General features: G+C 34.3%; 1 protein-coding gene and 1 long non-coding RNA gene across 2 annotated transcripts; both read left to right on the forward strand.

Annotated features, from left to right (window-relative positions):
* Window positions 1–5,958: 5,958 nt before the first annotated feature.
* On the forward strand, window positions 5,959–12,270 carry LOC101256221 (uncharacterized). Its single transcript, XM_004230031.5, has 3 exons — window positions 5,959–6,433; window positions 6,656–6,856; window positions 11,686–12,270. The coding sequence occupies exons 1-3, from the start codon at window positions 6,020–6,022 to the stop codon at window positions 11,974–11,976; spliced, it is 906 nt and encodes a 301-aa protein (XP_004230079.1). The 5' UTR covers window positions 5,959–6,019; the 3' UTR covers window positions 11,977–12,270.
* Window positions 12,271–14,455: 2,185 nt separating this feature from the next.
* On the forward strand, window positions 14,456–22,827 carry LOC104649738 (uncharacterized). The gene is given in 4 exon segments (NR_136247.1): window positions 14,456–14,711; window positions 16,682–16,900; window positions 22,110–22,322; window positions 22,602–22,827. It is a non-coding gene; the product is annotated as an uncharacterized lncRNA (long non-coding RNA).
* Window positions 22,828–26,060: the final 3,233 nt, after the last annotated feature.

Below are 26,060 nucleotides of genomic sequence, written 5' to 3' on the forward strand. Positions count from 1 at the left end.
TTGTAAAAAGTATACAAAGTGAATATAAGTTAAATGACGACCCCAAATAGGAAGAGTTATGTGATCGCGCAAGGTGTCATACTAACAAAAAGTGTTTAATAACACAGTTTTAAATTTTAATAAAGATGAGGTGTTAAATAGGTCACGCCTTGAGATGAAATATTGAAATGACAAATTGTGTCAACTTTAGATATTTTCGTTTATATTAAACGTGAAATAACTATTTCAATTTGTTTTATTTTACTTATCCTTAAATTAATAATAAAAAATTCTTTTACTTATTAACAAATCAAGAGATCTATTATAACAATTATTTTCAAAATTACCATTATCATTAGATACCTATATATAATTATAAACATAGAAGGGGTGTTAAGTCAATTCATGACAAATAAAATAGAACGAAAAAATTACATCAATATTAATCCGACCCTTCCAATTCCTCATTGATGGAATCTTGATTGTGAAATTCGAAATTCTAATCAATTACAATACAAAAACGGTGATCAATATAATAATCAACACGATCGTCATAAATTCTTGATGGCTAGGTTTCTTTTTTATTTTCTTGAATAGGTTGCTTTATCCTATTTTTTCTCCTCTGCATAAATATATGTAGAGATTTTTTGAGTGATAATCCATATGGCCTATGCAAATGAAATTGAAAAGATGATGTAATTTCCAAGTTTGATGATTTTAATCCTCCTCTTGCAAGCCATAGAATGGCTAAGGCCTACACAACAAATTTCAAACTTAATTACAACAAATTAAAAACAACTAATTCTAAAGAAAATTAATTAGGAAGAAAATATCTTCCAATAAAAACAGCGATAATTAAGGTGAGAAATATTTACTTTGGAAAAATAGAGTATTATTTAAAGCTCTCTTCATTTTAATTAAGTTAAATGCCTTTTTGATTTTTGTAAGTCAAATTTGCATAATTAAGACTAATTTTTTCGTTTATTTTTGTTAGACATTATTGGATACAAAAAAAAAAAAAACACTTCATGTTATTTAATTTTCAATTGATCAATATTGTGAACCTGTAGTTAAAATTTTCTTTAAAATTTAAAAATAATAATTAAAATAGCAATGATAAAATTAACAATTATATAATGAATAAATTAAAAAATCACCCGGAGTTCAGATGTATCATAAACCTCAACTTGTGCATGATGAAAAATTGTGACATGCTTTATTGTTGATGAACACGTCCTGCATATATAGTCATACAGATATACTAAACCAAAATCATAATTTTGAGGACTATGTGTGTAAGAATCAACAAAAAAAATGTAAAAATAATAAGAGATATGAAATCATAACTTTAAAAATATAATGAATTCAACGAAGAAATTATAGGATGAACACACAAATCTTAGATTCATCTCTAATTACGATTGAGAAATGGAACCTTCACTAATAAGGTGAAAGATCATGTAGTCAATCAGCTGAACTAATCAGATTCTCCATTAAATAATTTTCTTGTATGTAAGAACTAATATATATGTTTGGTCAGTACAATCAATTTAATTCGACTAAGAATTAGTTAAATTTTTAAAATAGAATTCACATATTTTACTAGATAGTAGAATAAATAATCGATATGTGCATAAAGTAGTTAGAAATTATAAAAATAAAATAAAATATGATGATATGAGATATATAACAAATTTTAAAAAGATGGAATTATGAGACTTACATAGAGTGATCATGAGCCAATGGAGGGGAAAGTTGAAGGACAAGTCTGGATTTCTTCTTCATGCCTATATATTAATATAAATATTTCTCACTTTTTTAAGTCTTAAATTTTCAATTGCTTATAAATTGAAGACATTTTTCTAAAACAATTGTATAAGTTATACCAAGAAAACAAAATAGTAAAAGCCTAGTATAGAATAATAGTACTATTTATTAAAAGGATATTGTTAGGTTAAGAATCCATAAAAATTTTGCTACTAACAAAGTCAAGAAACATCACTATATATATATATATATATATATATATATCATATGAAACATGTTGTCCACATGCCTAATGACCCTGCCTACCTAACTTACTCTCACGTTTAAATAAATTAAATTATGTCATTATAACTTCAGTTTCAAATCTCAAACTTCTTAAAATTTTAGATCTTTTTAAACGTAAAATTTTTATTTTTATTTTTTACAAATATAAAACTTGTCTCATGATAAATTCATATTTTATAAACAAAAATCATTATTTAAATTTGGAATGAATAAATAAATTCGATCTAAAAAGATTATATTATTTGTATTATGTGGAAAAAAGTATTTATTTTTTATTGTTGACTAGTGAATTTTTGTAGAATTTTGTGTGTTTGAAAGTTATTGTAATATCATCTAATAAGAAGAGAAATTGGGCCATTTTTCTCGAGAGAGGCCGCCTTCTCTCAGGCCAGCAGTCTCTATGACGGGCTTCCCTCTATATTTATTTATAAAATAAACATGGAGTATGTAATTTATTTATGTTGTGCCTTGTGATAATTTGATAGTTTAGGTTGTTTCTGAACGATGATTTGCTTATTAGGTAAAGTTGTATAAAAGTTGAGGGAGTTTTGATAATTTTCACAAATTCTGAAGCTTTAATATATATTTATGAGAAGAAAAAAAGTATCTATTGCATATTCAAACAAAAAAAATTTCAATTACAAATCGTCATAATCTTAAATTACCCGTTTTCATAATTTTAAATATTCAATAAATTCAATACTAAAACCCTTTAAAACCAAACTCATTTAAATCATGGACCAATCTCTAATTATAGTTAAAAATATATCTCTATTATAAATTATTAATAATTAGCAAACCTTATATCCTTAGAAAAAAGATACCAATCCCCTCAAACATCCTACAAAATGATCACCTTTTGAGTTTTGTCATTATTAGTATAACATTTAACTACTTGCACAAACTCCATAACCTCTAAGCTTAATAAAGATCAATAATTATAAAAACAAACTTTATAATTTCTCATCAACTTGAGACAAATGATTCCCTTAACAGAAATGGGAAGTTGTTCTTTTTTTAGTTGATTTTATTCTTTTGATGCAACCATTCTTCACATCTTATATATTAATTAACTAATTAGGACACATAATTACTTGCCAAAAACAGGCATAGAGTCACATTTAACAAAAAGTTATGAATTGCATTGATGATAAATAAAGAATAAGATGATTTTACTTGAAAAGGATTAGACATTATTTCATCACATCTATATATCATTTCACCATTTCCCTAACATTCAGTAACAGAGTTACGTTTTTTATTAAGAAGCTCAAAATATATACATAGGAATAAATACATAAAATAATTTAACGATATAAATAATAGTACTCATTTCTTTATTAAAAAATATTTGTATAAAATCCTCGGGCCTACCTAGCTCTGCCTCCGCTAATACCCTAGTAATGTTTCTTGGACAAATTTGAGTTGTCATGAGGTTCAACTAGTCTTTAAATAGTTTCCTATTATGGAAAGCTAGTTGTTTGGTACACCAAGAATTTATGGGTTTGTTTGGGTTTTCATTTTACAAAGAGAAAAACGAATTGAATTCTTTCACTTTCACTTTGATGTGGACAAATTAAATGTACCTAATTAAATGTTTTATCTTAGGCACTTTACTTAGTAACTAATATGAGGCGTGTCAATTATATCATCCTTTAAGATATTTCATCAATTTAGAAGAAAAATTGACTTTATATAAAATAGCGTATTCAAGAGGGGTCATTAGGTTCACGTTAATTCATCCTCCCTTCTTGAAAATATATATAATATAGTGTTATTTTTGCTAATAAGTATCTAGACATAGATGTGTGAACGTACACTTGAATTTTTTATTTCTCTTGTTTTATTTTCCTTTAAAAAAATTAGGTAACGCCTCTCTAATTGGTTTGATAGAGAAAAAATAATTTTAGACCTATACTTTTAAAATGTTAATGATTTTCAATGCTAAAAATCTAAATGTTAAACCGATCAAATTTATATCTTAAATACATCTTTTCGTAATAGTGCACCTATTATTTCAAAATATTGAATACGCTTACGTGAATATAAATAAACATCTCACCATCAATATCAGATCATTATTGGCAGTAAAAAAAAAAATGCTAATGAATAATGAAGGGTATATATGTTACGTACGCTTTGAAACTAATTGGAATATTTGATATGATTAACACTAATTGATTCAAATTTAAGCTAATTCAAAATGATTGTTGCTCACGTGAAAATTGATAATTATAAATTATGATGATGATAAATCAGATGACACAAAAACTATATAGAAACATAATATTGTTATATGATTTAGCAATTGACCTGATAAAGCTAAAATAAAATAAAACACATTTTTTTAAACGATTACATTGTTAATGTCATTAGGCTCGCAAAACATGTGTTGGCATATCATGTGGTACACTTTTAATTTAAGCACGTGTGTCTAAAAGTTATATGTGAAAACTCATTTCTGATGTCAACTACTCTTACAAAACAATCTTTAATTTGCCACACAAAAAACATCAAATTGTTGATGGGCTATGTTTGAGTTTCCTTTTTTAGAAATAACATTGATATATTTGAAAAATATGCATTTTAAACATGTTGTATTATGTCATATATGCTAAGAAAATTCTGGTTGCCAACTTTGGTTCCACTCAACTTATTTTGAGTTTGCTTTTAGTAACATTTAAAGTTTTTGATCTTAATGAGTAAGTTTAATTTAGGGTTTATATAGAGTTTAATTTAGGGTTTATATATAGTTGTAGTAAGTTAATTACTTACTAATATGATTAAAGATATATAGTTTAAATCTATATCCATATTAGTTTCTTTGAGTGTTTTTTTTTTTTCGTGAATGGAGTTTGATTGCATGACCTTTGAATTATGTTGTGAATTGAGGATGAAGGGATGTTTGGTTCTCTTTATATGAATTTGTTAGATACAAATAAAAAATGTTCCATTCTAAGTTTTGCTAGCCTTTGCCGTTGTTATCGCTCACTCGACTTTGAATAGAAAATTTTATTTTCCTCGAGCCTTTTTTTCGTTTGTGTAAAGTAGGGGTGTGCATTGTTTTATGTATTACTGGTTTTCAATTTTTTTTTCTTTAAATGCTAATTCAATAACAAATCAATAAAATATTTTTATCGATTTTTGATTTATTGATTTTTGATCGTTATCGATTTAGTTTCTGATTCACCCAATAAGAAAATGTCTATAAAATTTTATATAACTTCTTCTTACTTCTCTAAATGCTTCGATATAGTGAAACACGAAAGATAATGAAAAATTGCATCAAAGGAAAAATTAATAAGGAGACTATAATTACAATTTACATGTCACCGCTAAAACATGTTATGAAATTTCTTATGTTAATCAAATAGAGACCTTTATAAACTTGCAAAAGCTACAACCTACAAGTACAAACTAAAACTAAAATCAAATACCCACAATTGTGAACCCTTATTTAGTATTTAGATTTTAAGTAACAACAAATCGGCCTTGTGTAAAGTGGGTAGAGTACTAATAATTTGATATAGTTATTGGGGTCTAGTTATATATTTACTTATTAATATTTGATATTTAAGAAGGGTAAAATAATAAATTATCACCATCTTATTGCATTCTTGATTTACCCAATAAACCAATACTAAAAATCAAAACCGAACTAATAACCTAGTAAAATTTTTTTATAAATCCATTAGAAACCCATTAATATTTTTTCAGTTTGATTTATTTATAAAATAAACAGGGAGTATGTGATTTATTTAATTTGATATTTCTAAAGCATATAATGGAGTAGGGGACCAAATTTGTTAAGTCTGAGAGGAATTAAAGGTTAAATGTGCAATATTCAATAATAAGTGAACTGAAGTTCACAATCAAAACTTTGTTTTCCAAGAAAAGTAAATTAAAAAAACGAAAATTTTGGCGGGAAAATGTTGAAGCAACTTTGAAGTTGAGACCCAAAGGTTCAAAATTTTCGAAGAGAGGAAAAATGGCGGATTTTGAAGATGAAGAATTCCTATCTCAGGTCGCCGCAGCAGAAGCAGAAGCCCTTTCCACCGCTGCCAAGCGTCGCCGAATCTCTGCCACCGTAACCACTACCACTACCACCTCCGCGGTTACCACGCCAGAGTTCAAAGTCAATGTCAATAATAATGCCAGTGTGGAAGAAGGAGCTTATCTAGCGGTTCTGAAAGGGAACACAAGTGTTTTACTCCAACAAAAAGTATCGACAAATGCCTTTTCTACTCCGATTAACAACAAATACAAAGCAAATCCACCGACTGATGATTCTGTGAGCTTTCCTGAGAAGATATGTGCGTGTGGAATGGGTAGTTGCCTTGTACTCACTGCCAATACTGAGAAGAATCGCGGCCGTAAGTTCTACAGATGCCCTATGAGACAGGTACTACCACTTCAACATAATGTACAACACTTGCTTGCTACTAGATTTGTATCTGTACTTATTTTCTAGGTGATAAAGGTAAATAGTGTCTATCAATCAACGTAGGTTCTGGTTTTAACCTATTAGTTTTTGGTATGCTATTGTTAGTGCCAGAGTTTGAGTATCCGGACTTCGAGTACTGTTTAAATTTCTATTCTAATCCAGATCTGAATACTTTCTCAGGAGAATGGTGGTTGTGGATTCTTTCAGTGGTGTGACCAACCTCCGGTTACTGATTCTCTGACCACCCGAGGCCCGAGTTACTCTGTCAGTTCCACCTTCCCGGAACTTTCATGTCCATGTGGTTCTGGGACATGCCTAGTTCTGACAGCCAAAACAGGAAAAAATATTGGTCAGCAATTCTACCGATGCCCATTGTATCAGGTTTAGTATCACCTCCCTTTTCTGTTTTACCAGGTCTCTACATATCTCAATGAGATTAAATGTCTAACTACTTGAAATGCTTCACAATGCATAGACATGTACCTGTGTAGCATAGACTCTTTTGATTGCACAAAAGCCTTTAAATCATCCAGACCAGTTGATATGTTACCCTTAATTTCCTGCTTTATATAATGTCTTGATAATGACAAAAAATCAAAATTCAGAAAGTAGTTCTAGGAGCTCATTGCTGTCTAGAATCAGTTGGGGTGAATAAACTGATCAAGTCTTTTGAGGGATGATTGGTTTGAAGGAAAAGAAAAGAGTAAAGTTGTTAACTGCAAAATAAAGAAGGCTCAAGTGGTCACTTGCAAGGTTTTGGCAGGTTAGGTGAACAGTTTTGTACTTAGGTTGTATTGGATAAATATTGTAAACAAATTTGTACAACTCAGATGGAAATTGGACATATATTGTAAACTAATTGTATTCAGGTGGTAATGAATAGAGTAATGTCAACAACACAAATCTTCAATAGTAGATTAGGGTGCGAGGATTGAGAACTAGGTATCTCAGGTGAAAACTTGACTTTGGTTTTCCATTTAATTATCATGCTTTTGTCTTCAGTAGGGCTCAAAGCCTCATGATGTGCGTCTAAACACATATCATGTGTTGCGTTCTTTCCACCAGCCCTCGTAAATTTCTTGGTTATTTACAGAATCACACCTGAACTTGTGACTGCACATAGTCTTTTGCTTTTGCCTTTGAATAGAGGTTATATCAAGAAACTGAGGATTGATGGTACTGCAGAATAGCTTGATCTCATCAAGTGTTTTCAAGTTTAAGAAAGCTCTAAGGTTTGTCGTAACTTTAATCGCAAAGGGAGAAAAAAAATACAAATATATATTTTTAGTCCAACTCTAATAATTCTAAGCATGAATGACAAATAAATTATTTTTTTAAAACGATAAGGTGAAATATCAATGTTTAGTGTCCTATCTTCAAAAGAGGCTCACTAGCAAGGAAAAGCATGCCTTAGAACCTTGATGGCAAGTTGGCAACACTGAAGCATAAATTAAGTGAAGCAAAGTGCTCAACACATTTTGAGCATCGCTTCAGGGCTAAGTGTGCCTTGACAACACTGATCTCATCTAGAGTTCAATGAGAACTCAATATGAGTATGACTGATTGAACCATTGAGGTTCTAATTTCTTAATCACAGTTAAGAAAATGGACTTACAAGGAGATAGTAACTTATGTCTTAACCAACGTGAGTTACTTTTAACACTTCATGCACTCCAGAAATTGTTCAACTTGAGTGCGGATAACATAAGAGGAGGCCAAACATGTCACGACCCAATTTCTCGAGCCATGAAGGCACTTACTATAACCCACCAGTAGGTAAGCCAAATCATAACCCAAAACAACACGAAATGGGTGTATGGGTAGAAACTAAACAAGACTAAGCAACATTATTATAACAACATAAGCAAACCAAAACATAAATACAATTAATGATCCCTCCCAGAACCTGGAAGTCACTAATACAGAGCTAACAACAAAACGAGTACAAGTCCCAACAGTGGACCATCGAAACTAGACTGTCTCGAAAAGTAAAAGACAAATCTTTATATAAACAGATGGAGACTGAAATAGTACAAAACGTCGTGTGCTCACCCCTGTCTCCAAACCAAAAATGCCCCAAACTCAATCAACGCTGGCTATTGGTGCTCGAACCTGCAACACGAAAATAGATGCAGAGCGTAGCATGAGTACCAAATAATAGGTACCCAGTAGGCATCATAGGCCGACTGAACTAGAAAAGTAAAGCAATATGAAACGACGGAATCACATAACTAGAGGTCAAGAACGGAAGGCTAAGTAACATAGGAATGCACACGAGTGTATAAAGATCTAACTAAATTAATATAAATAAGCTAACTACACCTAACTGGACCCCCTATAAGCCCAGAAGGTACACTCGTGCGCAAGTTTAAATAAAAACCAAAACAGACCCCCATAAGCCCGACGAGTACACAAATAACTATAACTTAAGGAGAATAGTTTTCAAAGCCAAAGAACACCGAACCAAATAGTAGAATCTGACGGTACGAAGGTCGGGTCTTGAACCAGACGCTCACCAGAATTACACAAGTAGCCAATTGCAAAATATAAGTAACTGAGGCCGGACCTTTAACCGGATGCTCTAAATACTTGAGGCCGGGCCTCTAACCAGATGCTCTACATAAGTATGTGGATGATCAAGGCCGAACCTTAAATCCAGATACCCGACAAAGATGTCGATATAGCTGCTGAAAAAGTCTTTATCTATCCATAATCATAAATACCCATGGAACACCATCCATACTTAGCTAATCAATGTAAGTCCTTGAAGTCGAATCGAAACTCAACTTTGAATCGCGGAGCAGAATTCATTGTCACTGACGTAACTCGAGAAGCCGTAACATCGAAGAAATAAGGATAACTATCGCTGGAGCAAGCTCATCATCTAGCTAAATACCAAATTATCAGACTCAAGTATGCTACACCAGTTTACAAGGATTTAAGCCTTCTGAGCAACGTCGGGGCTAAACTAAGTCCTACCGACTTTGAATCATGCATTTTTAAGGAAAATCCTAGTCAAACCTAAACTAAGGCCCAACATACTTCTGATAACCACTATTCCAACATATAAGTATTCTATATAGCAAAAAAGGTCAATTAATAACAATAAACATGCTCACAGTTACCCGATAATTCTCAGAAAAAGGCCAAAAATATGATTTTTAACACCTATGCATGATCCAATAACTACCCAACCCAAATCCCAACTAATCAACATGCATTCACATGTTCGAGTTCAATCTAAGAAGGGAAACTGTAGCCTGCTTGAACACAGATCATGCGCGCTCCAAAAATCACTTCCTCGGAGCTTTTCCTTTCTGAAAGGCCTCGAAACGTTGATACACTATCAAAAATAGAGTCACAACGTTATTACGGTCATTTAAACACTAAAATTGCAAGAAACGAAGACGGGTCAATCTCGCGGTCAAAACGAAAAAAGTGGATATGTGTTGAGAAATCAAGAATTAACCCAAATAAAGGTCCTAAACAACTCTCGAAACTTGTGTTCCAAAATGGAACACAATCAGGGACTCAAGACAGTTCCAACATGAACATGCAACCAAAAACCCAAATTCTACGCTAAAAATCAGCAACAATGACAACAGCTATTTACAAGAATTTACCAAAAATAAAGGTCCAACTGCCTAAACCAATTACACCACGACGATCCTCACGAAACCCCCCACAATATAGGCTCTTGAATAGATTCGGACCTAAAATGACCAAAAAATCACCTTCTAAAAGTTTCCCAAAAGTTGAGCTCGAAAATGAGCTATGACAGCAGTTAAAACACAATATTTACCTCAAATCGGGTCCCTAAATCAGATTCCAAGCCCACCAATGCGTTGCCTCGAAAAGCCTCACAACTTAGCCTTTTGAATCGCCAATTTGGAGTTTTATAGCTCAATATATTGCAATTTTAAAGTAAAACATAAAAGCTGAAAATTGGGCTTTTATAAGGACGAAGCTGGTCGCTAATAAACCCAAAAATCTGGTCGTTAAAACCCCAAATTCTGGTTGTTAAAGGGCTGCACCAGATTTCAGCTTTGTCTAATTTCTTCAAAGTCTCCGACGGGTGCTCGGAATCCGTTCGGAACCTGATAAAAATAAAACAGATATGCTACCCTACCAAAGTCGACATTCCGGACTCAATGGCGCAGTCAAAATTTTCATCAGAGGTCATCTTGATAAAATGTGGGTCACACTTCCATTGGCCATTTTAAGTCAAAAACCACAAAAGGGCACGGAAAAATATCAAAAACCTCAGAACACGAAAGAAGGGTCAAACTAGACCAAATTCGACTTTCCGGAGCTAGCTGCGCTGACGGAATTCTCATCTGAGCGCGTTTACTCAGAATGTTGACTAAAGTCAAACTTAGACTTTAACTTAAAGTTAAAACGTCTAATCACACCAACTCACACTGAAAACTTGGGTGTCATGTTGACAATGCTACTAGCCTAAAATGACCCTTCCAGAATTGATGGAATCGTCTGAATTGGATTCTGATGTCATCTTCTTGAACTTTTGATCGAAAATGATCGTTCAAGGTTCATAAGCTTCAAAAATACTAAAGCTCACACAATAACCAAACGAACGACCAGGTGACTGATCTGTCAGTCCCAGCAAGTCATAAATGACTTGGGATCGCTATAAGAACGCTCTAAACGATGCACAGAAGATAAAACACTAAAAATGATAAGAAGGGTCGTTACAAAACATAAGTAAACACAACAATAGGGATGGGTTTGACTCTTATACTATGTCAAGAGAATAACCTTAGCTCAACTTAATCTAGAAAGCTAGTTCTTGAAGGATTGATCAAAGCTATCTAAAGGAGAGCACAATCCACTTCCTCAGCTAATGTGGGACACCCTAACGAACATGTTGTATATACATCATGGAACATGACCAACTTTGGCAGTGATTTCAATTACTGAAAAGTGAGGTCTCCAAAGATGTTGTGCATTGTGCTCTAGCACATGTGCATACAACAATCTAAGTGTTCAATTTCAATTCCCAGTCTTTACCAGCAAGTATATTTGTTGCAGATTCATAGAAAAAAGTGTCTGCGGAGGTTATTGTTTTTATTTTTTATTTTTATTTTTTTGTTTTTTTCTTTCTTTTGTTTTCTGTGGTATCAAAGGAAGGTAGCCCAAATACGATGTATTCATTATGTTTATATCTGCTAATATGTTGTTACTGTTCTTAGGGAGGTTGTGGATTCTTCAAATGGTGTAATGACAACACGACCAATGCTAGCTTCTCAAATTCATCTAACAGCTCTCAGACTTATCCAAAAATTGATGGGTCAACCAACAAAATCAACAATTCAGTCGCTTCTAGTTTCAAATGTGGCAATGCTGGCAACTGGGTTAAAGATTGTCCACAGTCGTCTTCTCAACGCTCTGCTGCTGATGGAGGAGTACAGTATTCCAATTCAAGAACTTGTTTTAAGTGTGGCAAGCCTGGTTGCTGGGCCAAGGACTGTTCATCCAACTGATTCCAGAGCAGTGATTGTGCGAAGTGGATTCCCTCTTGGTTTTGATGACATCTGAAGCACTGCTATAATTTTGATGTAAATATTGCCCACCCCAACTTTCTAGGAAAGGACGTTTTGTTCTTCTTTGATACTGAATCAGTCTCAAGTTGCAGTTAATGAGTATATGTGATCTTGGATTTTGCTGATGTTTTGAATGTTGAACTTCATGTTAGATATGACACTATGTAACAGCTTTCTTCATTGTTTTGCTGTTTAGTGATGGTTTGGAAATCCCATTTCCTCTAAATCTTCCAATTTTCGACCTTTGGGACTTGAGTATGTTTAACTTTGCAATTAATTTTTTTCCCTTTAAAATAAGCTGTAACAAAGGAAAGAAAGCATCCTGACTCCTGAGGACTCAGTTTTTGTTTTTTCGTATGTCAAGCATCTTAACTTTGATATATTTTGTAAAGCTCCCTAAGGATTATATGCAGTTTGTTGCTCAATCAGGATTTACACAGGCTGATTCTGGCATCCAGCGATCTTTCTAAGAATGTCAAAAAGAGCCAAGTATAGGTAACTCGCTCAGAATTTTATAGTGTTTTTTTTCAAGAAATCCATCGTAAAGATGAAGGAGTTTAGGCATGACTCCGACCTGTATATATACCAAAAATCATAATTAGACGGAGGAAGACATAAAGCTTAGCCTCATAAACAAAGTGTAGGTTGGATATAACCATTTTGTTGCCCATACGGTTAACAACACCAATTTGAGATTGAATGATCCTTCTACTGTAAGAAACGTCACAACAACAGGATATTTTACGTCGATAAGAGCTCATCAAACAAGGATCAATTTTGTCAGTAATCATCACTGATGAACTTGTTTTTCTTGGTTCGAAATCTGAAGTTTAGAAGGTAAGGAAGTGGCTTCAGTGAAGATAGAAGAACATTTTGAGTCCTCACCCAAGTTAGCCAGATGGTCAGCAGTAGAATTACCCTCTCTGTAGACATGATTAAAACTAATATCTCCCAAAATCTTGTCTATAGTCTGGCTGATTTGCCAAGGTGTTTTTTTAGTTTTTCATTGAGTAAATCGATAATCAACATTGTGTCCGACTCCACTATCACCTTAAACATGCCAGCAGCCTTGCATATGTTAACGCCTTTCCGTAATGCCCTAGCTTCTGCAACATTATTGGAGCAATAACCATAAAATTCAGCAAAGGCAATAATCATATTTCCTCCACTGCAGTCTCTAATAACGCCTCCCTGCTGGACATTTTTTCCCTTTCTTTGTTCTCGCTATATACCAAGCAGACTTACTGTTAAAATTACCATTAGAATCAGGAGTCCAAATAGGAAGGTCAAGTTCACTATTATTGAATTCAATAGTGACAATAGAGTTGATCACATTTTGTGGCAAAATTCTTCTAAGCTTCACAATATTCCAGTTGTTGTTTCTGTAGATATCTTTCAACAAGGTCTTCTTGGGGCACTAGTTTAGCAAGATGACGTAGAATAGTCCAGTTATCCCACCAAAACGATACATCTTCTTTGCCAATTTACCATAGAATAAGAGTTTCCACCTTTTCTTTGCTATCCATGAGCCTCTTCCAAGGGTGAGATTGCCCAGAAGCTCACTTCTTAGCAACAAGATGAATTTTTTTTTGCAATATTTGGCATCCAAGAATGCTTTCAATAAAGAATCTTGGGTTCTATATTTCCACCAAAATTTTGCAGAGAATGTGTTGCATATATCTCTAAGAGATCTAAAGCCAGACTAAACTCAAAATAATTTGAATTGTGTCAATCTCAGCGCATTCATGCCTTCACTCTTAAAAACCCAATTTACTCTATTGATTTATCTATTTGTATTTTTTTATTTTTTCTTGAGTTGAAATTCAAATTAAAAGTATTGAGATTATACGTGTCATAACCCAACTTGATTTTAAATTGTAATAACAAACTATATTCAAATTAAATGTTATAACCACAATTTGATTTAATTGTAACCCGTAGCAAACAATTGTCATTGGCTTCTTTCCCCATCTTTATACAAATACAGATCATACAAATTACCATGTATAATTTGTATTGTATAAAGTGAGAGAGATTTGACATACAAATGTTTTATTTCGATTCAATTATATACAAATTCAAATTTTATGCAGATATACACACACATAAAATTGAATCGAGAGGAATTGCCAGTATTTTATGCTAATAAGAGGTTGTCAACGATTTATACAAATCTGATGCACCAAACTATAACTATAACATATATAAAAATAACCTAAATTTGACAAAGTAAATTTAGATTTTCATGAGCTAACCCAATTTCTATTTTTCAATTTAACACTAACCCTCCCATTAGACACCCTATCCTACGTCTCCTCTTGTGCGTATGGTGCTCCAACATCTCAGCCTGGTACCTTTGGGGGCTGTGTTAACTGTATTCAAATAGCATATAATATGAAGCAAGACATTAGCCATTAGCGTATCTTGGAGTAATTGACTTTCAATTAAAAATGCCCTTCACCGTCTTGCTTGCTTCTGAAAAGCTATCATAGGAACCCTAGCTTTGTATCTAAAGGGCTATATCCATGAAGAATGTTATTATCAACAGAAATACTATGGGCAAGTATGAAGTGAACTTTCAATTGCTGTCCAAAATGCCTCAACTCAGGGGAAACAGAAGCATATCAATTGGATGAATTGACTGAATATAATTTGAAAGAAAAGACAATGTGCTGGTAAACTTTTGATATCACTATTTCCAACGTTTTCAATTTTCACTCATATGCTTATTGTCTGCTGAATTTGTCTTTGATAAATGGTCCAACTGCACCTCAAAAACTAAATATTAGCTACTAATTCAAGAAGAAAAAAGCATTAAAGACATGTCTGGAAGAGTACAAATCAAGCAATTCAAATCCATGATATTTGTAAATCTTCTCTTGTGAGCAAATCCATGTAGGATATGTCATCTCTTGCCAGCAGTTCCCTGAAGGATATTTCTTCCGGTTGCGGCAACACTTGATTCTGATGGTTTTGTGAGTTGATCTGCAATTGCTGCACCATTTGTCCTGCTGATAACTTCTCAAACTGATCATTTCTTTCTTCGCTGATGGGCCTTTGCTGCACCGTTTTCCCAGCGGATGAGTTCCCAAACAGATCATTTCCTACTTGGCGGACGGGCAATTTCTTCACCCTTTGTCCGGCTGATGAATCCCCAAACTGATAATTGCTGATGGGCAATTGCTGCACTTTTTGTCCTACTGATAATTTCCCAGGCTGATCATTTCCTACTTGGCTGGTGGGCAATTGCTGCACCATTTGTCCTGCTGATAACTTCTCAAGCTGATCATTTCCTTCTTCCCTTATGGGCCTTTGCTGCACCGTTTTTCCAGCAGATGAGTTCCCAAACAGATCATTTCCTACTTGGCTGACGGGCAATTTCTTCACCCTTTGTCCGGCTGATGAATCCCCAAACTGATAATTGCTGATGGGCAATTGCTGCACTTTTTGTCCTACTGATAATTTCCCAAGCTGATCATTTCCTACTTGGCTGGTGGGCAATTGCTGCACCCTTTGTCCTCCTAATGACAAACTGAGCTGAGTACTAGGGGGCTGTGTTCCATATAGGTCATAAGTCAGGGTGGAGATGTCTTCACCCTCTGTTAGCAATCTCTGATAAGAAAAGTCTGGCTTTCTCTGCATGCTCTGATAGTTACCAACTTGGCTGTTGGGTGATTGCAGCAGCCTTTGTTCTTCTGGCGATAAGCCCTGATCAGTACTAAGCAAGCCTTGGTCATTTAGTAATTTTTCACCGGTCAATGTTGAGGTATTTTCATTCCCCTTTAGTAAATTCATTGAAGAGAAATTACGTGGCGCAGACACTGATGCCCTCTGCATTTTCTGAACATGGTTCGGACTGAATCTTGATGGGCCAATAATCCTGGATGGATGAACTATTGTACTTGGCTTAATAAGTAAATAATTAGGACTCACTAGGTTCATGTTTTGGAACTGCAAATTTTGGCCACTAGAATGATCATTGCTTGTTCCCAAAAATTTGGCCATTTCTTCTGATCTGGAATTATGACTTCTCTCAGAGATACTTATACCTTTATTTTCTCTTTGAGCACGATTATCTGCAATACTCATAATCTTGTTGTTCTCTTTACGAGTCACATTCCCTTCTCGTGCATCCAAGGTGCTCTCACGAACTCTTGTATTTGCAAGCCTTTGTGCTGTTCCTCCCAAGTCCTTTGCAAACTCCAATGGCTTAATCGCATAGTCAATGTTCCTCTTATGAACCTAACGGTAGAAATAAAGAAAGAATTATCAAAATTTCTTCTTTGTCTCACTATATAATAAGCTTAGTAGTAGTAATATTTTAGCTTCCAACTGACGATCCTTCAAAGAAACATTATGTGATGAGTTTCTTTGAATGTCTGGTAAGCTGCATTTTTTCTTCAAAGAAAAATTTTTACTTTGAATTTTTTTTTTTAAAAAAAATAATAAATCTAAACTGTATAAGATTAAGAAAAATATGGTTGTAAAAGAATTTACTTACTATTACACATAACCAAATTCATAATTTTATAATAGTAGCATATATGATATAACTATTGTCAAATACTTGAAAAAAAATAGGTTGAACCTATCCAACAGACAATATAAGGTTGTGTAAATTATTATTTTTTTTGTTACCACCCAGTTTCTGGTACTGGTATATCCAGATTTGGACCATGTGATGCCAAAGGAGTAAGTACTTTGAAATTTTATTCATCCCACCACAATTCTCAATGGTAACGGAAAGTAAGTGAAAGTAGAGTGTATGCGATTACTTACAAGAGGAAGCTGGATCTCATTCGTCTCCTGTTGTGTTGGTTGAACCAATAAAGATTCCTTTGTCGATTCATCATAAGGATTCCAGGTATTGCGCTCTTTCTCCAAATTATCACTCGTAGTTTTAGCATTTACAGCACCTCCACCTATATACGTACATAATGAATTAGGACGTAAAAAAAATGCAGAATTAACATTGTAAATAAAATGAAGAAAACAAAACACTTGCCTTTGGATTGAATATTCAACATTGAGCTATCGGGACAGTATGCTCTTCCTTCCTCAATAGTTTTTGCTTCCTGCTAAAAAATAACAATGCAAAAAAGAGATAACTGATAATTGTATGTACATCATTCAAAAACTAAACTATATATTGGCAATTTGCTGTGGCGGCTTCACCCATAAATATTTAATCCTCTGCCATATGATTTTTCATTTACATAGTGGATTCTCGTCTCTTCCTTTGAATGTAAGTTAATTGATCAAACCACATTAACTTTCTGTTCTCCTTCTCTATTTTTCTCTATTATTGTCATACTTACTTTATTATTTCCAAATGATAACGAATTATCAAGCTATTTAGAAGAGTATGAAAATGGCAGAGAGTAGCTCTGTTGTTGTGGCCCGTGAAGATCCCCATGGTGTCCACGCCTTGAAAGTCCAACCATGCCCAAAGCTTACTTGGGCTGATATTGGTTGAGTCAAGATAAGCTAAATGATGGGTCATAACCCAACCTGCCCAATTTGACTTAGCTTTTATTATTCCCTTTTAACCAAATCCACAACAAGTCTTCATAAATACTACAGATTCTCAAGGTTGGGTTAAGTCGGGGTTAAAGTCTTGAGTCAGGGTCGGATTAAGGTGCAATTATCTATCAAGGTTAAGTCGGGAATAAGGCTAGAGTCAGAGTCCGGAGAAGGGTAAGGTCCCAAGTTTGGGTTAGGGTTGGTTATTAGGTCGAGTCTTGAGTCAAGGTCGGGGTTGAGTCCTAAATTGAGGATTAGAGTCAAGTCTTCAGATATAGGAATAGGGTTGAATCCTATGTCAAGGTCCTAGGTTGGATCCTTGTTCTAGGTCAAGTTTTGGGGTTTAGATCTCTAGTCAAGCCAAGGTTCAAATTCTACTTCAGGGTTGGGGGTGGGGGTCCAAACATTTGATCAGTGGTCGGGTCCTAAATAAGGGTTTGGGGATATAGATCTCGGGACTAAGTCAATGTGAGGTCTCGAGTCGAGGGGTGGGGTATCGAGTCAACATCGGGTCAGGGGTTGAGTCTTGGGTTTTAACTTGGGGTTAGGATTAGAATCGTGTCCTAGTTGAGACCAGGGTTATGATCGTGTCTTAGAGTTAAGGGTCGAGTCGGTTGAAGATCGAGTCTTCAGTTAGGGTATGGCTAGGAGTCGAGTCTCAGGTTGAGGTCATGCAAGGTGTCAAGTCTCAGGTCGAATCCCAAGTTTTGGTTAGGGTCAAGGTAAACTCCTCAGTCAAGGTCTGCATCAGAGCTCGAGTCGAGGTCAAGGGTCGGGTCCTAGGTCATGGTAGGGCTGGAGGTTGAGTCTCAAGTTTTTGTCAAGGTTGAGGTCGGGGTCAGGGGTAAAAATAATTAAAACGAAAAGTAATACATCGACTCAATGCCAAAATGTCCCATGTCTTACTTGGTCATACCAATCCAACCTATAAATTCTAACACCTATGAATCTTGGCAATGTGTCCTACTATACTTATTTTGAGGCAAAATAATTAGATATGCAAAAAAGTTCCACATTAGAAGTCGAGACAAGTAGGAAAGACTTTCTACTAGGGATTAGGGATCCATCTGTAGGCACAACCTTTGACAGGTCAGGATGAAGACTAATTAGACTCGATTTTTGACCTAGTCAAAAATTCCCAACATGAGCAAGAACCAACTTGACAGAGTAACAAATATATAAAATTTAGATGTAACGTTTTCTAAATCAAAAGAACAATCCAACAGTCTATCACCTAAATTAGGGAAAAAAATAAATTTCTCCCTTTGATGTAAAACCCTTGTCGCTCCGCTTAGTTAATTTTTTATATTTCATAAGAGCATGAGAATCAGGAATTCATTTTTTGATTGTGAGTTATAAGAGATCTGAAATGTGAATCGCATAGAACATTAAACAAGGAAATTAAAGAAAACGATACCTGTTGAGCAGAGGATGCAACAACATTAGCAACTTCTTTTACGGTTTCATTTGTCTTTCTCTTCCGAAAATAAACAATGGTCTTGTTTGCTTGTTTCTTTGACATGGACATTACATCTGCTTGAAAAGTTGGTATTTCTATAGCTAGTTTTGCTTCTTACCTTTCAGCTAAACAAGCTTCAAGTCCTTTATATAGATGGAGAAATGTTACTTCTTGGCATTTAGATTTCAGCTTAACTTTGGGGAAATTGAGATATGAATGAATTGGTTTCAATTTAATCGCAAATGACAAGAATCATTAATAATGGTGTGACTAATTAACCAAATATAAATAAGAGAAATTTTAAGTTTGTTTTTTTATAAATTCGCTAATCTTATAAACAAAGTGAATGTGGATGGATTTAGATCAAAAAGAGAAATATCATATTATGCATTTGTCGTTTCTCTAACAATATTAGGGGAAGTTAGACACATTGATAATGTGATAGGTTTTTACACTATCACCTTGGTTTATCCGTTGTAAAAGATAAATTAGTCAAAATTCCAAGTACAACAATAATAAACCCAGTGTAGTCCTAAAAGCGGAGTTTGGGGAGGGTAGAGTGTATGCAGACCTTGTCCCTAACTAGAGAGTTTGTTACTGAGAGATCCTCGGCTCGAGTAAAGAACATGAGAGCTGCTAAAAAAATACAAAAGCAGAGAGGACATAGATAATATTAGGGAAAACATAGTATAACAATAACCAACTAATGTGATAACTAAAGCACTGTAAATAACGAGGAGTACCATAAGTCTTCGTCAAATTCCAAATACCTAAGCAATTAGTTTCTTACAAATACTTGTTTATATATTTGTTAGTATAATACTAATATATATGAACTGTATATGTGATTATCAAAAACGTCACTTGGCGTGGAGGCCTTGCAACAATAGATGTGACTGGGTTGTTGGTGCGAGGGGAAGCCCATGCTTGGTTTCTTATCTGAAAAATGATGCAACAAATATTGCCAACAATCTGATTGCAACATATCAATAAGGGCTAAACCATAACAATTCTTTTCATACTGTAATGTTGAAGAATGAAAAAGTCTCACATCGTGGTTGATGAGATGTTTAGTCTCCTACTCACTTTATGAGGTTTGCGCAATCCTCCTCCGTCTAAGCTAGTTTTTGAAGTATGAGTTTGGCTCAAAGCCTAATTTTAAATAGTTTTCCCACGCCATATGTCCAGTCTTGGATATTGTAGGCTCATCTATAAACATATTTTCTGTCCAAACATCATATATTTGTGGACATCAGAAGCATGAAACTTGATCATTATACTGTTCTAAATCTGCAAAAGAAAAAAAAGTAATAATAATATAATAATAATAATAATTCTCCCAGCATCATAATTTGCCGGCAAGTTGTGATGCGAATCCACCTATAGGTGAAGAACATAGTGTTAAATTTGACAAGATTCAAAAATGGATTAATGAGAAGATATGGTAGTTAGGAGGATAATTCTTCATTGGTAGAAAAGTCAAGATAGCACCTTTTGTAGGTGAAATTTAGGTGAACCATAAATTGATTTCACAAGGTAAATCTTGACATTTTGACATTGTGATGTCATGTATGACATCAATAGGAAGAATTCACTCCTATAAATAGGTCGCTCCTAATTCATTTGTAAAACACCTCTGACTTGTCTTCTCATCTCCTAGGCATTTGTTCTTCTTTATCTCTTGTAGTATTTCACTTGTACTCTTTTGGAGTGAAATAAATATTGGTTGGTTGTGTCCGGGACTATGCAAAAGAAAACAAAAGTTTGTCGAACCTCGTTAATTTCTGGCGTTCTTTTTGTTGTTGTCTCATTTGCTATTTATTAGCTACATTTAGATATCGCAGTTGTGATTCCATCACTCTCTATATATTCGGCTTCCGCAACAATTGATACTGTAGATGTTGGTTTGGTTTTCGAGCAGAAAGATAGTCAATATCTTGTTGGATCTTGTGACTCAGATTATGCAGGTGATTTGGACAAACAAAGATCAAGTACTAGTTATGTTTTCACTATTGCAAATGCACCAGTTAGTTGGAAGTCTACTTTGCAGTCAACAGTTGCTTTGTCTACCACTGAGGCAAAGTACATGACAATTACAGAGGCTGCGAAGAAGCAACTTGGCTTCAAGGATTGCTTAGAGAGCTTGGTATTGGAAAAGAAGAAATCACAATATTTTGTGATAGTCAGAGTGTTATTCAATTAGCAAGAACCAAGTTTATTATGCAAGGACGAAGCACATTGACGTCCGATATCATTTCATACGAGAAATCATAGAAGATAGTGGAGTCATAATGCAAAAAATTCATACTACAGATAATCCTGCCGATATGTTGACAAAAGTGGTGACTACGGTCAAGTTTCAACATTGTTTGAACTTGATCAACATTGTTGAACATTGAAGATTAAGGTTGAAGAGACAATCAAAATTGTTGTTGAGAGAGTTGAAAATGGAGAATCTTGCCAAGGTGGAGATTTGTTAAATTTGACAAGATTCAAAAATGGATTAATGAGAAGATTTGGTAGTTAGGAGGATAATTCTTCATTGGTAGAAAAGTCAAGATAGCATCTTTTGAAGTGAAATTTAGGTTCAACCATAAATTGATTTCACAAGGTAAATCTTGACATTTTAACATATTGTGATGTCATGGATGACATCAATAGGAAGAATTCACTCCTATAAATAGGTAGCTCCTAATTCATTTGTAAAACACCTCTAACTTGTCTTCTCATCTACCAAGGCATTTGTTTTTCTTTCTCTCTTGTAGTATTTCACTTGTACTCTTTTGGAGTGAAATAAATATTGGTTGGTTGTGTCCGAGGACTAGGCAAAAGAAAACAAAAGTTTGTCGAACCTCATTAATTTCTGGCGTTCTTTTTGTTGTTGTCTCATTTACTATTTATTAGCTACATTTAGATATAGCAGTTGTGATTCCATCACTCTCTATATATTCGGCTTCAGCAACACATATACATACAACTTTTTTCCAGTTCTAACTTTTAATTTTTCTGTTGTGCTGTTGTGATGCTAAAATTTGATTTTCAATACTCACCGTAAATTTCTAATTCTAATTCGGATTTGACTATTTTCCAGGGAGAGTGGCGGTTGTTGATTCTTTCAGTGGTACTCTGACCACACGAGGCCCCGGTTACTCTGCTAGTTACTTTGTTGATTCTATCAGTGGTAGTCTGACCACCCGAGGCCCCGGTTACTCCCTAAGATTTCATATTGTCCATGTGGTTCTGGCACATGCCTATATCAGACAGCCAAAACAGGGGGGAAATTGGGTCAATTTCGAATATACATGTATGATAAAGTAATTAGTTTACAATAAACATAGTCACATTTTATTTACATAAAAAAAAATTGTCAAAAGTTATAACTATACAATATAGCTTGCGACTTACATATACATTAATTATCATATATTCAAAAAGCTGAATATAACTTATTTGTACATATTTACATTCAATTTGATTAACTCAAAATCTCCTCTAAACTATCTCAAATTTTAGATATGAAATTTTCTGAATGTTTCGAGTCTTTTGATATATAATTCACTCGAAACAATTCATGTTTTTGTAGTACATCAAATTTAAAAAGAAGAAGAAGAATGACGATGAAGAAGATGAAGAACAGTAAAAGGAGCAGAGAAGACGAAAAATTAAGGACGGAGAAGAAGGAAATTAGCCAAAATTTGTAAAACAAAAGTGCCAAATGGCCATTTGTTGTAATAAAAGATTTTTTTATATAAGAAATTTAACCTAATGTACATAAAATATTGTTCAGCAATTCTATGGATGTCCATCTATTTCCGTTTTACTATTTGGCTGCATACTTAATGAGATCAAATGTGTAAGTACTTGAAATGCTTCATAATGCAAAGCTATGTAGTGATCTCATTCTCTATAAAGTCTTAATAATTAAACCGAATCAGGATTCAGAAAGTAGTCTTATGAACATATTGCTGTCTAGAATCATTCCGGGTGAATAAACTGATCAAACATATTACGAAGGTCTTTACGAGTTTTTGGCTGGTATGGTGAACAAATCTAAACACAGGCAGGTAATTTGACTAATATTCTAAACAAATTTTGTATTTTCAGGAGTAATGAATTAGATAAGAGTAAAGTCAAGCAACATAAATCTCCAATAGGGTTGCGAGAATTGACTTTGATCTTTCCATTTAAATACAATCAAGTTTTTGTCTGTGGTGCGCCTAAATCACACATCATATGTTACCACTAGCCCTCGTGAATTTCTTGGTTATGAGAAAAATTACATCTGAACTCATGACTACACAGTAGCCTTTTGCCTTTGTCTATAAATAGAGGTTATTAAAAGAATGAGAGTTGGTTAGGTGAATGACCGAAAACAATTTAAAAAGAAAGATTGACGAAAAGACAAGACAAAAAGGATGGGAAAATATGAAGTACAGAATAAGAACTTTTGATATCAGAATTTCCAACAGTTTTTCCAAGTTCCGTCGTTTCTTACATACGCTAGTTTATCTGTAGAATCTAACTTTGATAATTGGATAGCTACACCATAAGGAACTAATTATAACAAAACATAAAAGGACAGGTCCAGCAGAATCTGAATCATGCATCGGAAGTCCATTATATATCTTCCCTAGTCAGCAGATCCTTATAGGATAGTTCTTCTGTTGTCAGCGTATCTTCACATGATATATCATCTCTTGTCAGCAGATCCATGTAGGATATATCATCTCTTTTCAGCAGATTCATATAGGATGTTTGCTGGGGTTGCTGCAACACTTGATTCTGATAATTTTGTAAGTTGACCTGCTGCAATGCATTCTCAAATTGATTGTATCCTACTTGGCTGCAGGACCATTGCTGCATCACTTGTCCTAACGATGAATTATCAAACTGATAATTTCCTGCTTGGCTGCAGATCCATTGCTGCATCATTTGTCCTAACGATGAATTATCAAACTGATAATTTCCTGCTTGGCTGCAGATCCATTGCTGCATCATTTGTTCTAGTGACGCGTTGTCAAACGGATAATTTCCTACTTGGCTACAGGGCCATTGCTGCACCATTTGTGCTTCTGATGCCTTGTCAAACGGATAATTTCCTACTTGGCTACAGGGCCATTGCTGCACCATTTGTCCTGCTAATGCATTCTCAAACGGATAATTTCCTACTTGGCTGCACGGCAATTGCTGCGCCATTTGTCCTTCTGATGATAAACTGCAAAGAGCACTAAGCAGCTGCTTTTCATAAAGGTCATTAGTCAATACGGAGCTATTATCATCCATTAGAAATTTCATATAAGAGAAGTCTGATGTCGCTGGCACTGATGCTCTCTCTATGTTCTGATGACTTCCTACTTGACTGCAGGGAAATTGCTGCATCCCTTGTCCTTCTAATGGTAATCCCTGATCAGCACTAAGCAACTCTCTTGCATATAGTAATTCTTCATCAGTCAATGTTGAGATATTGTCCTCCTCCAATAACAATTTCAGCAAAGAGAAATTACGCGGTGCAGACACTGATGTTCTTTGAGTGTTCTGATCATAGTTTTGGCTGAATCTTGATGGACCAATAATCTTGGATGGATGAACTATGATTCTTGGTTTATGATGTTGTCTTGGAAATACACTCATTTCCTTAATACTTTTACTAAGGAAATTATTAGGACTCACTTGGTTCAAACTGGTCCTATCTCGCGACTGCAATTTTTGGCCACTGGAATGATCATTGCTTGTTCCCAAAAATCTCGCCATTTCTTCTGATCTGGAATTTGAACTTCTCTCACAGATGGTGATACCTTTATTTCCTCTTTGAGCATAAAATTCTGCAAAATCCATAGTGTTGCTGTTCTCTTCGTAAATCTCTTTTCCTTTTCTCTTAGCATTATAGGTGCTCCCAGAAGATCTCATCATGCAACAAACTTCAGTAAAGTGCAAACTTTTGTACTGCTTCTTCCAAGTCCTCGGCAAATTCCAAAATTTTAAAGGTTATGATCTTACTTTCGAGAAGTTTGTTGGGTTCTACACATGAAGTTTTTGAACTCTCTAGACATTTCTTTCGACAAAAATCCTGCTAAAAATAACAATTTGAACAGATAATAGTACATCATTCAAAATCACATTCATCTCAAATGAAAGGAGAGAATTTAGTTCAAGGAGAAGATTTGTGAGATATAAATTTAACCATCACTTGTATGAACCGATTTTAAAATAAATTTCATGAGATTATTCCCTCAATGTTTAATAATAATCTCCCGTTAGATTTCTCATTAAAAAATAGTGGATTTCTCGTCTCTACCTGTGTATGTAAGTCAGTTGATTAAACTACATTAACTTTCCGTTCTTCTTGTTGTGTGGCCTATGAAGAGACCCATGGTTTGATGGGGTGGACGGCTTCAATTGCACATTTGCTCTTAAAATGAGCTGTCTTTAATCTTTGCCCATATAATGAGTTAAGCATTTGCAAAACTTGTAAAATATTATGACACGAAAACATAAGGGACAAACTAAAGACCAGGACAAAATAAGACCGGAAGTGCAAATGACCCCTTGCATGTCTTTGCCCATAGTTTAAGGGAATACAACAAAAGGAGAAACTTGTGGGCTGTGACTATTGCTATTTGTAATTATTCAATATGATGTGGATGACATAAAATGAATGTCCAAATAAAAAGTGAGGATCAAGGTCCATAGACTTGTTTTTGTTAAGCATCATTCTTTATGGAGTGGATGTTGTATATATAATGTTTGTAGTTAGGGTGCTTATAAATTACTATGTAATCGGTACTTATAAATGACTAGGTAGTCATACTTGGATAGACCAGCCCAATCAACAATTTTCAACACCTTTGAATCTTGGCAATGTGACCTAAGACACTTTTTTTTTGAGGCGGAATAATAGGATACACAAAAAAAAGTTCCACGTTAGAAGTTGATATGAATAGAAATAACTTCTATTGTTTTGTTGGTGCGACCTTGGACAAGTCAGAAGTGAGACTAATTAGACTCGTTTTTTGACTCATGCAAAATGAACCAACTAGGCGGA

Source organism: Solanum lycopersicum, chromosome 1 (genome assembly GCF_036512215.1).
Source record: "Solanum lycopersicum chromosome 1, SLM_r2.1".
NCBI lineage: Eukaryota > Viridiplantae > Streptophyta > Magnoliopsida > Solanales > Solanaceae > Solanum > Solanum lycopersicum.

Coding starts and splice junctions, on each gene's coding strand:
- LOC101256221 (XM_004230031.5), top strand. CDS start 6,020: ATGGCGGATTTTGAAGATGAAGAATTCCTATCTCAGGTCGCCGCAGCA. Junction 6,434..6,655: donor ACAGATGCCCTATGAGACAG/GTACTACCACTT, acceptor ATACTTTCTCAG/GAGAATGGTGGTTGTGGATT. Junction 6,857..11,685: donor ACCGATGCCCATTGTATCAG/GTTTAGTATCAC, acceptor TACTGTTCTTAG/GGAGGTTGTGGATTCTTCAA.